At 53.6% G+C, this 12,001-nt stretch overlaps 1 protein-coding gene across 3 annotated transcripts in view; it reads left to right on the plus strand.

Moving 5' to 3' along the window:
- PHKB (phosphorylase kinase regulatory subunit beta) overlaps positions 1-12,001 on the plus strand; it is a 92,594-nt gene that overhangs the window by 29,609 nt on the left and 50,984 nt on the right. For all 3 annotated transcript variants that reach the window (XM_054570306.1, XM_054570305.1, XM_054570307.1), the window contains exons 6-8: positions 1,308-1,388; positions 3,785-3,900; positions 11,723-11,786. In XM_054570306.1, the coding sequence (XP_054426281.1) occupies positions 1,308-1,388; positions 3,785-3,900; positions 11,723-11,786 (261 nt within the window). The remainder of the gene's footprint in view (positions 1-1,307; positions 1,389-3,784; positions 3,901-11,722; positions 11,787-12,001) is intronic.

Consider the following 12,001-nt stretch of genomic DNA (forward strand, 5'->3'; position numbering starts at 1 on the left):
AGGGTTTTCACAAGTTAGTGACACATTTATTTTTGTGTCCCAGAACGTAAGCTCAGAGCCAGCCACACAGCAGGTGTTCAGTAAAGGCTGCTCACCCAGCTACTGGGCAGGCCCTTTGCAGTGTGCCATTCACTGGTAGTTTCCCCCCAGAAGTCGGAGCCAAGAGCTCCTGGAGGTGCGGCCCCGAACGGCGGCCTGCAGGACAGCAACCTCTCTGAGGCCGTCCCTGACCGGCCGGTGTCAGCGCCATCTGGGAACAGGGGCGCCTGGTGGCAGGGGAGGCCCTTCTCCGCCACGTTCAGCGAAAGGGCACCCAGAAGTTCATGTCGTTCTAAAGCACCTAAAACCAGAATCTCGTGCCCCCTGTGTGGCCTGTTGGATCTGGAGGAGCCTCTGCCACCTGCTGGGCTTTGGGGGCCATGGGGCCAGGAGCCCCCGGGGGCGCCCCGGGTGCAGGAGAGCCCCGGCGCGGCTGCGGCCGGCCCCATTTCTGCGCACCTGCCTGCCCTGTACGTCCCATTTAAATGGACCCCCACGGTGGGTGGGCGTCTCAGCGGCTGCTTCCACTGCCTGCGGTGTTGTCAAGGTTCGTGCGTGTCCCAGTGTTTGTCTTTCACTGTGTGTTGGCTGGAAATAACTTAGTCCATTCAGGGTTCGGTGAGAATCTTCTTTTGAATATTATTGTCTTCATTTTTTTTTTGTTTAGATCATATAATGTCCATCTTTCATAGACTAATAAACTAAAAGGAGAAAACCCATTTGCTTTAAAACTCATTTGTCCATAGATGGACTTTAAATCCTGTGCCGTGTACCATTCATTAGAATTAGCACGCGCCTGCCGTTGCGCTCGTGCCCCTCACGGTCGGAGGAGAAGGCCGCCTCCGCGACGCCTGCGGTCTGTGGCGCGGCTGGGTCCCTGTGTCCTGCTGGACACCGCTGACCTGGTGCGGCCGCCTCGGGGGCAGGACCAACCAGGGCGGGGGAGTTTTAGCCCCGAGTCCAAAAATAGGTCTTTGAAAAAAATTGCCATGGAGACACCTGCCCAAAGCCCCGCCGCAGGAGCGTGGCCTCCCCTGATGTCAGGTGCCGCCCGTCCCGGGACCCGCAGGACCGGGGAGCCTCACGCCCGAAGCTGGGGCTTCGTTAGGGACCCAGCCTGCAGCCCCTGTGTCGCACCGCAGGAAGGGGACTGGTGTTTACAGGCCAGGGTGGGGGCAAACGATGTGTAACTTTCCTTTGGCATTTAAGTTTGTAACGGAGTAGGTGTGTTTGTGCCCTTTAACCTCGGCCCGGCTGCTCGTTCCCAGATCAACGCCGTGTCCCTATACCTGCTCTACCTGGTGGAGATGACGTCCTCCGGCCTGCAGATCGTCTACAACACGGACGAGGTGGGCACCCCCCCGCAACCGCCTGTGCTCTGCAGCCTCCCACCCCCGGCGCCGGTGCTGCTCTTCCCCTTTGAACACTTCCTTTCGGTTTCATTTAAAAAATGGGCTGTTCTTCAATTCCTATAATCAGATACTGGATTTGGGATATTGGAGCACAAAGTCTTTAGGTTTTCCAATGCCAAGCACTTTGAAAATGAACAAATAGATAGCAAATTATAAAACTGTCCTCCTAGCCGGGCTCTGTTCAAGGTGATCTGAAATGACTGACTTTCAGAAAATTATAGTAGCAATGAAAGTAAAATAGCATCTGCGGATTTTCTGTTCTAATGCTCTTTCCCCATCATTCCTATTTGTATTTTGAAAGTGGAAAGATACTTTCATCACACTGTATTTTTTTATTTGCGGGGCCTCTCAGTAGGGCTCCCGAGTCTTTGCTGCGATCGATACTGTGTTCTCCTCCTAGTGGGGAATCTGGACTGAGTCTCCCTGACTCGCAGAGTATTTCTGCGCCTGGCGGCAGCTCCTGAACACACACAGGCGCCCTGCCCACTCGCCTCGCGCCGCGCCCCTGCGGAGCGCAGTCCCCACAGGGGAGGTGCGCTGGCTGCACTTCCTGTCCCGGGACACAGCCAGGGACAGTGCGGTCACATGCCCACTGCCAGGGTCGTCGGCAGGCCGCAGGCCCTCCGGCTGTGTCTTGTGATCGCAGCAGGTAAAGCCCGCTTAGGAAGGGGGAAGTAACACAGGAGAAATGACGACGTGGAGAGATCAGTAATGACCACTGAGGCTTCTTCTGTTTGATTCCCCGAAGAAGCGACTTGTTTTCATTTCATCCAGGTTCTCAGTTTTAGTAATATTGCCCAATATTGTTATCTGAATATTTTGGGGTGGGGAGGGGTGGGGCACCCCTATTTCAGACCAGCCTTAAGCAGCCTCCTAAATAGAAGGCAGATGAAAGAAGTGTGACTCACTGGGGGGTGAGGGCCCCCCGAACAGCCCATTTAGATGTTCGGGTCTTCCCCCAGAGGCCCCGCCCCCGCCCCGGCAGGGGGGGCGCGGTCGGGTGGTAGGGCGGTCGAGCCCCGAGCGCTGGGAGGACCCTTTGCAGGAAGTAGCAGCTTTGTGACCAGTGCACGTGGCCTCCCGGCACCGCTGCCCTCATTGACCGTGGCTTTGTTTTGTTTGGTATTTTATTTTGATGTTCAACTTTTAATACTTATTTTTTGCTTTCTCAATATAGCTCATTTTAAATCTTCATTCGCCAACTGATGTTTTTTGTAACTATGATATGCTTCAAACGTTGCTGTTTTATATGGCTTAGCTACACTGAAGCAGTTTTGGTATTTTTATATACACTTTTTATGTAGCCAGTACCAGAAAGCCGCCCCCACGCACACTTAAAATCCTGGAACAATGAAACACGGCGGGGGGTGGGGGGCGGGGCGGGGGACGCAGGCTGCGCAGCTGCTCCTGCCTTGGGACTCGGGGGCCCGCAGGGGCCAAGTCAGGGGCTTCCCAGGGACGAAGTGCCTTTTGACATAGGATCTTTTCCTCTCGGACACCACAGCCTTGAACCGTCCCACCAACCCGTGGGTGGAGGGCTGAGGTAGAGGGCACTTGCGTCCACATGCAGCGGCCCCGTGTGGCGCCCTGACCCAGGCGATGGCTCAGGTGAGCCCGCAGCCCCGCCCTGCAGCCTGCGCCAGACAGCGCCTTTGTTAAAGCAACACGCTCGCCCTGAGGAAGCACTAATCCTGATCTTTGCTTTCACCGTCGCTTCTGTCAGTGTGAATTGCATTGAGCCTCTAAAGTGTCCCCTGGAAGCCCCGCGGCTCCTGGCCTGCTGTCTGCAGCAGCCGCCGCCCGCCAGCTCAGAGCTCCTGAGAACGGTGGCTGCTGCCCCTCGAAGGCTGGAGGGGGGTTAGATTCCCGGCGTGGTAGAGGCAGGACCCCCGGCGGACCCAGCGCGGGCTGGCTCGCTGCAGGAGTGAGAAATGCCTTTTTATTGCCCAAGTTTTAGCCTTACTTCACATTTCATGTGGACATTTTAGATTCCAAATATCCACCGTCCAGCAGTGCTTTGTATTTTTCTTAATTTTTGAGACGCGGCCCTCAGGTAAGAGACACGTCCTTGGAGAATCTTGGCGGCCACATCCAAAAGGTTTCAAGCCCATTTCTAGGTAGTGTGACGGTAGGGCCTCACGTCAGGCTTCGTGTGGGGACAGCCCGGCGGGACACGGTGCTCGCAGGGACGCCATCCACATGGGGGTCTCAGCACGTTGCAAAGGGGCTCGTAGGCAAGTCTGCGCTTGGGTTTCAAATGGCGTCTCATTGTGCTGGTCACTCTCTAAACATGTGTTACTCACGTGCCCTTGTGTTTCACTGCTTTCTTTCAGGTCTCTTTTATCCAGAACCTGGTATTTTGTGTTGAAAGAGTTTACCGAGTGCCTGACTTTGGTGTCTGGGAAAGAGGAAGCAAGTACAACAATGGCAGCACAGAGCTGCACTCGAGGTAATTCGCTGATTTCTGAGTTTTTTAAAAAATTTAAATGTGTGAATTTGAATATGAATAAAAATCAGAGTATCAGATTGGTGCTGCCGTTTCCATGTTAATTTCCATCTCTTAAAATTAAAGGGAAGCAGCCGGCTCAGTGTGGGGCCCTGTGCAGATGCAGGAGCGGGAGGGCGGGGGTGGGGAGCAGGTGTCTGTCCCGGCCTCCCAGCGTCAGAGCCGCCTCGCCCCCCCCCCCGCCCCCGCCCACGCAGGACTGGCCCTTCTGCCCAGCTGGGCTGTGCCCGCTCTGCCTGCGCAGGAGCCTCGGCAAGGCCGCGTCCACCGCAGCTCCGGGCGCGGGGCTGGCTGCTGTGCCCGGAGGTGCTCCCACCTTCACGCTCAACTTGACTCGCCTTGTTTCCCGGAAGCGGGCAGCCAGCCTCCTGCGCTGGGGTTCAGTGGGTCTGAATGCAGGGCAGTGGCGGAGGGTGGACGGTCCTCAGTGACGGGGCCCCTTCCCCCTTGGGGTGCAGAGAGGGCGTGAGTGCCTCCCTGCTCCTTTCAGGCGTTCTCAGCCGGCGCCGGGAGGGCCTCTAACTAAAAAGTGTAGCCTAGCGAGTCCTGTCCGCTGCACACTGAACGGTTTAGGAATTTAAAGGCCCTGAGCTGTAGGTCAGCGTAGACCATTGAGACTTCAATGGAGTAAAAGACAGGTTAGGAAGCACCCATGAAGAGGAAGCTGCCGCTCTGCACTTTTTTGACTAGAAGGACCAATCACAGAAAAAATTAAGCTGATGTAAGATATTTAGTGAACACGGAACGGCTCCAGCTCACCCGCTGTGTAAGGTCTCTAATGCCCCAGTGTCCTCGTCTGCAAAGTGAAGTGGACAGTGGTTTCTACTTCATACAGTGGTTGCAGTGATCTCATTAACCCACCTGTGTGTTAACGTGTGTGTATGTATTTATATATATGCAGCACTTGAACACTTGGCATAACTAAGCCCTGGAACGCAGCGCACGCACACACTTCAGGTGTGTTAATAACAAAGCCTGAAACAAAAAGGACCCGATTACTGCCAGTTAACTAACATAAAAACACTCTTCTGTAAGTTTTGTGACTCACATGGGGCATTTCTACACGATGGAGCAGAACAGTAGCAATCGCTGAAGGAGGCCGTGAAGCAGAGAAATAATTTAGAGGAAAGTTCAGTTCGGACATTAAATAAATTCTCGCAAATAAAAAAGAAATAGGGAGATAATGTTAGATTTTAGCCGTGAGGTTCTCAACACTCCAGAATATCAGTCATATTACAAGAGAAAAGGTGGACTTGACTAGACAAGGTGACTGTGAAAAGCGGGCCTTCTACCCGGCCCCGCTCTGCCCTTCAGACACCGTTGAGGCTGTGCCCGCGCGAGGGCACTGGCGGCGCTGCCGGTGGGAACGGCTGCAGGAGGGCGTTTCGTTGGTGGAAACTGTAGTGCAGTACGTCCTCCCTCAACGTCGGCCGCGGCTTCTCGGAAACAGACCCCAAGGATGGGGGTGCCCTGCCTCGCCCGTGGCGCCCTCGGCCCCTTGGTCTGAACGGGAGGTGAGTTCCTGTGGCGTGTTTCTGGTCCCGGACATGCCACCGAACTCCTAAGTAAGGACCCCAAGCACGTCTAATGTTAAAACATTAAATGTGAGCTGTACATACATTTAAAACAGACTTAAAAAAATAAGTCAGAGAAGCACCTTCCAGCCTGCTTGCTTTATTCCGGGGCGCAAGGCGGCCCCCGCCCCAGACAGGGCGCCCTCCGCTGCAGGGCGGGCACGCGCGCCTACGCCCCAGCCTGGGACAGCGTGGACGTGCCGGGCGCCAGCGTGCACACCTGCAGGGTGTGGGAGGGGCTGGGGTGCGCGCACGTAGGGAGATGTGCAAGCGCCCGTTGCCGCTGGGGACCGAGGTTTCTTCCTCCGCAGTGTTGTGTTGCAGCAGCATCGAATGAAGTGATGCTATTCGAGGACCTCCTGTCAACTCAGCGAGAACCTTGGGTAAAAGTTGCCATTAACGCTAGAAAATGAGGGCGTGGGAAGGTCCCTAGTGAAAAACAACAGAGGCTGCAGGTTGTTTTCCCGTGAGCCAGGCGCCAGCCCTGACACCGACGCATGAAGGTTTCATTTCAAGGCCTGGGAGGGCATCCTGGGATGTTCTTCGCAACCCTTTGCATGCACAATCAGTCTTAGTTTTAGCAAGCAATTCAGTGCACATGGATGGGAAATGAAGTTTGTCATTTCGATTTGAATGATGGGTTTTATCCGTTTAACATTTTTCTTCTGATTTTCCATAGTAAAACAATTTTCGATTCCCCAAAATAACTTTTAAACGTATTTTCTGAAATGTTTCAAGCCCAGCTCTCCACGGCGCGTTTTGGATGTGTCACTTGGGTGCCCGGAGGCGAAGGGGTCAGGGAAGCAGAGAAATAATCTGGAAGAAAGTTCAGTTCGGTGTGAAGGTGCAGGAGGAGCTGGCACCCCTGGGTGCAGTGACGGGGGCGGGGGTCCTGGGTGCTGGATGGAGAGCCACCACCAGCTAGAGATTAAGTCACAACTCTTAGTCCGAGGACTGTCCTTACGCTGCGCCCTCCATCTCACACGCCCTGAAACCGCGCGCCAGTTCCGGCTCCAAGGGCGCCGCGGGCTCCTGTGCCCTCCACCCGGCGTGTGCGCGCTGCTCAGTCCGTAGCGGGCGCTCCAGGGGGAGCAGAGCGGGTCTGACCCTCACCTTGGTGTGCTCAGGGATGCGGCCAGCGTGGCTGGCGTGGTCAGCGTCCCTTTCCCTGTCCCCCGGGCCCATTCCCCCGCAGCTGCACTCTGACCGAAGAAGCAAGCCGCGCTGGGGCCCCCGAACTTCGCAGCGTTCTGAAGCCAGGGGCCAGCTCTTCCGCAGCCGCGCTCAGAGGCCCTCTGACTGCAGTGTGTGGCCCACCCGGCCAGCCCTGTGCAGTGGTTTCTGCTGTGACGGGTGCCTGGTGTCCTGAGGTTTTCCCAAGCGGACCCGCTGGGCCCCTTGCGCTGAGGAGAGCGTCCCCCTGGGCAGCGTGCCCAGCCCTGCCTGCCTGGCTCAGCCCCTGGCCCTGCCCACCTGCCCCTGCTCCAGCCCCAGGCGCCTGTTTCCCTCCAGTTCAAGTTCCTGAATTATGGGGTATTTCTTAGTTAAACTCAGAGCCTTTTCCCTGAAAGGCGACCTCGTTGCACCTCGCTGAACCCCGTTCTAGCAGCAGCCTCGCCCTGGCCAGGGCTCCTGTACCCGGGTGTGCTCGGCGTGCCCTGATCTTCTTAAAACATTTCTCTAACAGCTGTTCTCTGCTCCCCTGGCTTCCTGGTTGGCTAAAATTTATTTGATTAGTTACATTGCCTCCCTGTATCTCATTTTGGTACCTATTTATTGTTACAGTAGTGCTTAACCCCCAGAATTACAGATCCAAGTGATCTCAGCTGCTCCAAGAGGGATTTCAGTATTTTAATCTTTATATTTCCCTCACGTAACTAATATAAGGGAACTGCTGTTCCTTAGGGCTCCCTTTAAACCCAGGCTCTTTGTTCTGGAAAAGAGGTGAGTCTTCTGTAAAATGTGAGTTGAATTCCAAACCTAACTTTGAAGTTTTTGGCTGTTGGGAAGCAAATAGGAAAATGGTACTTAATGCACTAATAATGGGGATGTGCCCAACTGGAAGGAAACATTTCTGAAATATGACCTGCTAAACAGAACTTTACATTTAACAGCATAATTTCACATTTTATTATGTGAAGTCTTGTGTTTGCAACATAAACACTGTAGACGCAAAGAGAGTTTAAACCTGATTTTTCAAGGTTTATTTTTTTTAAATGGCTGTCTGTTCTATTCTCTTGGCTTTTGCAATACGAAGAGCCGTCACGAACCTATCAGCTGAGTAAGCAGCGCCGCACCACCTCACCGGCGGAGGGTGCTTTCAGTGGCCGCTGCATTCCGTCCAGGGCCTGTTGTTAGGAACTGCCTAGCCTTCAGCCCGTTTTGCTGTCCGGTCTTTGAGCTACGACAGAAGCAGCCGTCTCTTCCGCCTCCTTGTGTGTGTGTGTGCCACACCGAACAGTCCGTAGCGCCCGTTACAGCCGCAGTTCTCCGAAGCCCTCCTTCTTGGAGCAAGCGGAGGGGGTAGCTCAGGGAGTGAAGGCGGAGCGTTAATAAGCAGGAGACTGTGAATTTAGTTCCCACGTTTGCCAGTTAATTTTGGGATTTCACGGTGGGTTTGTAAATCACCTGGTTGAAAAGTGCTGATTTATACAACAAGCCGCTTTATTACAAACTCTCTCCCAAGCAAGCGCCATCTCACTTTAGATTCAGCCCATCTAAATGAGCGGTGATGGGACACTTGGCAAAAATCAAAGTGGCAAATGTTCTGTTGGTAACAGTCACTTAATGTACATGTACATTCGATACCTAGGAATAGAATAATTTTAAAGGAAGTCTTGTGCTAGTAAACATTTTTAATTCGAACGTTACATGTTTTATTTCCCAGTAAAAAAAAAACAACACAACACCACTCAGGAATGAGTTTCATTTTTTAAATAGCTTGCTTTTGCCAGAGATTTAAATACACAGTGGGTAATTAACATATTCGTACATTTTAATCTGGTCCAATTATTGACCAGGTTGCACTGGGGAAGAAGATTAAGTGGGAAGAATTTAACATTTGTGCCAGTCCAGGAACAGCGTCTGCTTCCTTCGTGGTGCTTTCAGTAGGAGACAGTCTCCGCACCGGCCCTGAGCTGTCTTTCTGCGCCACTGTTGGAGTCAGAACCTGGGGCCGCTACGTTGTGTGCCTCCTCCAGGACAGCGCTTCTGAAGCCCTTATTCACGGCCCTAAGAACACTGCGCCTGCGCGGAGGCTGTGCACTGTTGCTCGGCTCAGTGCACGCAGAGGTTGCGCGTTGGGGGCTCACAGGGACTCCCAGGGCTCGGGAGCACGTTCTTCAGCAAGAGGAGTCGGCAGGCAAAGCTGGGGCCTGCCAGCCCCAGCCGGCTGGCGTTCCTGGGCGGGTGCTGTTTGCCGTTCGCTGGCACGCGCGAGGCAGATCGCGAGGATAGAGCTGGGGACCCCACGGAGGTTCCTCTGGTTCCCGGTGGTTGCACATGGGCCACCCCAAATGCAACAACACCTCTTAGTGTCAGTTCTCACAGGGCTGCGGTGTGACTGGGCAGAGCCAGCTGGTTGGGTGTTAGGGTCTCTCATGCGCTGGCCCTCTGCTGGGAATGGGGCTGGGGCTGGGGTCCCCTGGAAGGCTCCCCTCTCAGGTAGGGCTGGCTGATGGGCACCTTGGCCGGAGCTCTCTGCCCAAAGACCGGCGTTGAGTTTCTCCAAACAGGCCACTGACAGCGCGCAGGCGGTTCTGGGCTGGCCCCCCGTGGGCCGCGCTGCCTTTGGGACTGGGCTTGGAGGGCGCACGGCGGTACTTCCAGCGCGTCCCCGTTGTCAGCATCGGCGAGCCCAGGCTACGTTCCGTCGGGGAGGTTCTCAGGAAACGCTTGACAACTCTCGTGCGACAGATTGGAGCCTTCCTGGGCTCTGCGGAGCAGCTCGGGCTCGTTCAGTGGTTTCCCCTGCAGGTCAAGCGCGCTCTCTGGCTCCTTCCAAGGAGTTGTGTGTCTTTGGTTTTTAGGAGCTCTGATGTGTCCTGGCATAGATATTTTTTATCGTTTCTCTTTGGGTTTCATCGACCTGCTTTTTGCATGTTGCTGGTTGGGAAGTTTTCGGCCAATATTTCAAGTCCTTTTTTTTCAGCCTTGCCCTTTTTCTTCCCTCCTGCAAGGAGTGCAGTGACATGAATGGTCGAGCCCCCGAGGAGCCTTTGTTACGTTTTTTTCTAGTCTGTTTCTCTCTTTTGTTTGGGTGGGATAATTTCTATGCGTTTATCTTCCAATTCCGTGGCCCTTTCTTCTCTTTCCTCCCTCCTGCCATTGATGCCGTCCGCTGAGCTTTTCATCTTGATTACCGTATTTTTCCCTTGTGAAAACTTTGCTGACACGTGCCGTTTCTGAGCTGAGGCCGGCTGCCTTTCCATTTTCCCTGTCATGTTCATCATTGCTCATTGAAGCGTTTTTCTCATGGCTGCTTTCAAGTCTTCGTCAGATAATTCTAGCATCACGTGCATCTCCACGTTCACATCCGTTGATTGTCCTTTATTCTCCAGCTTGAGGTATTTTTGGACCGAGATTTGATGAGTGATGCTTTTTTGGAGACGGGGACATTTTGGGTGCATCATAACACCATGGCACGATGTGACTTTAATTTTCTGCTCTAGCCGTATTTTTCGGACACCGCTCTGGCGGGGGCCGGGAGTGGCGGGGGCGTCACCTCCTTGCTGCCAGGGGGAACGGAAGGCCAGGCTGTTTGTTGACACCCTAGATGAAGACTCCTCACTACGTGGGGTCTGGGTGGGGGCCCTCGCTCCCCCGTCGGCCTCCACCAACGCCTCCCTGGCCGGGGAGGGTAGGGGCGCCTTGCTGCTGCTTCCCAGACGGCCCCACGCACACGACGGGCAGGGCGCGGCCCCCTGGTGTTCCCCGGCTGTTGCTTCCTCAGCTCCGGTCTGACGCCTGCAAGCAGAAGGGAAACCGGGCAGCTTGGCCCGGGGTTCTTCCTTCACCCCTGAGGGCCCTTCTTCCTGAGCCTCCACATCGCCGTCTGTGGCCCTTCGTGGCCCTGAGTGAGGGGAATAGGGAAAGTTGTCGACCCCACTGGTATTTTCAGTTCCCATCTGTTTTCTATCCTGTAATGCAAATAATGCTTCCTGGAGAACATCTCTGGGAAACACCTGTAGAAAAGGTAGGTCACGGAGACGTGAATAGCTTAGGACAGTGGCCCTCAAGTGTCAAGTGCGTTCAAGTGCCCGGAGGGCTTTTTTGTGCTGATTGCTGGACCTCACTGCAGGGAGGGGGGCGCCTGGCTGTTCTCCCGGGCTCCTGGGAGACCCTGCTCCCCTGGGGACCCTGCTTCGTGAGTCACAGCGCCTTGGAGACACGCTGGAGTGACGGCCGATCATTCATTTTAAATGATGTTAATGGCATATGTGGTTGCTTTCAGAAAAACATTGCAATAACTATAATAAACCGGCTTTTAGGTCTCAAGGACTTAAAGGTTGATATTTATAAGATGACTGTCATATTTTTAGTGAAATTTGGGTCCTCCCATCCTCAGCACCGTTGGCTGCGGCATTTGAGAGTCCAGAGGAGCAACCCGTTCTGTTACAAAGAGAATGTAGCTGGAAAAAAAAAAAAAGGAGGTATAGTGGTCCCTTATCCTGTGAACGTAAAACAACACCTACTTCATTAGTCCCGAACCAAAGAGTGTTTGAATGGGGAGCTCAAACCGCGCTCCGTGGTAAATGTATGGCCTGCGAGGTGGTTTTGAAGGCTCAGTGTTGACGGCAGGACGGCTCTGTGTTGAGGATCTGAGCTGATGGTGCCGCCCTAGGTCCAGCCACGCAGGCGTCGCTGGGACGCGCCCACCTCTGCAGTTCACCCGCCTCCCGACGTAGTGACTGTAAATGACACCAGACTGAAAACGGCCCCCATCAGGAGGGTCACCGTTTGTCTAGATCAAGGTGAACTGAGAGAGATTTTCCCCCACAGATCACTACCTATAAAAAAGAAAAATTAAAACAGTGACCTGTCAGACTGAAATCCCTTAGTCATCCTTCTTCTTACGGAAGTTGTTGGTTAGTGTTCGTGGAGAAACTTGCTTGTGACTGTTCATCAGATAATGGTTCTCATTTTGTGGCCAGATATGTCCGATTTGTAAAGTATTTCCTTTTCTCTTTCAGCTCCGTCGGCTTAGCCAAAGCAGCTCTGGAAGCAATTAATGGATTCAACCTCTTCGGCAACCAGGTAAAAAAAAACAGCAGCAGCAACAACAAACTGATTATTTTTTTAATTATGTGTTTAATTAACCTGGCCGTTCATTAGGCAACTCATTCGTTACAACCAGGAAGTGTCTGAAATTTCTGTAGCAGCTCATGGTTGAACAAGCGTCCCTTTGAATATGATTTGCCAGTTAAGTTTTCGTTTTCTATTAAAAAACATTGCTTAATTAAGAAACTCTT

This window comes from Pteronotus mesoamericanus, unplaced genomic scaffold (genome assembly GCF_021234165.1).
Source record: "Pteronotus mesoamericanus isolate MK-2021 breed Mesoamerican mustached bat unplaced genomic scaffold, CSHL_Meso_final contig_202, whole genome shotgun sequence".
Classification (NCBI taxonomy): domain Eukaryota; kingdom Metazoa; phylum Chordata; class Mammalia; order Chiroptera; family Mormoopidae; genus Pteronotus; species Pteronotus mesoamericanus.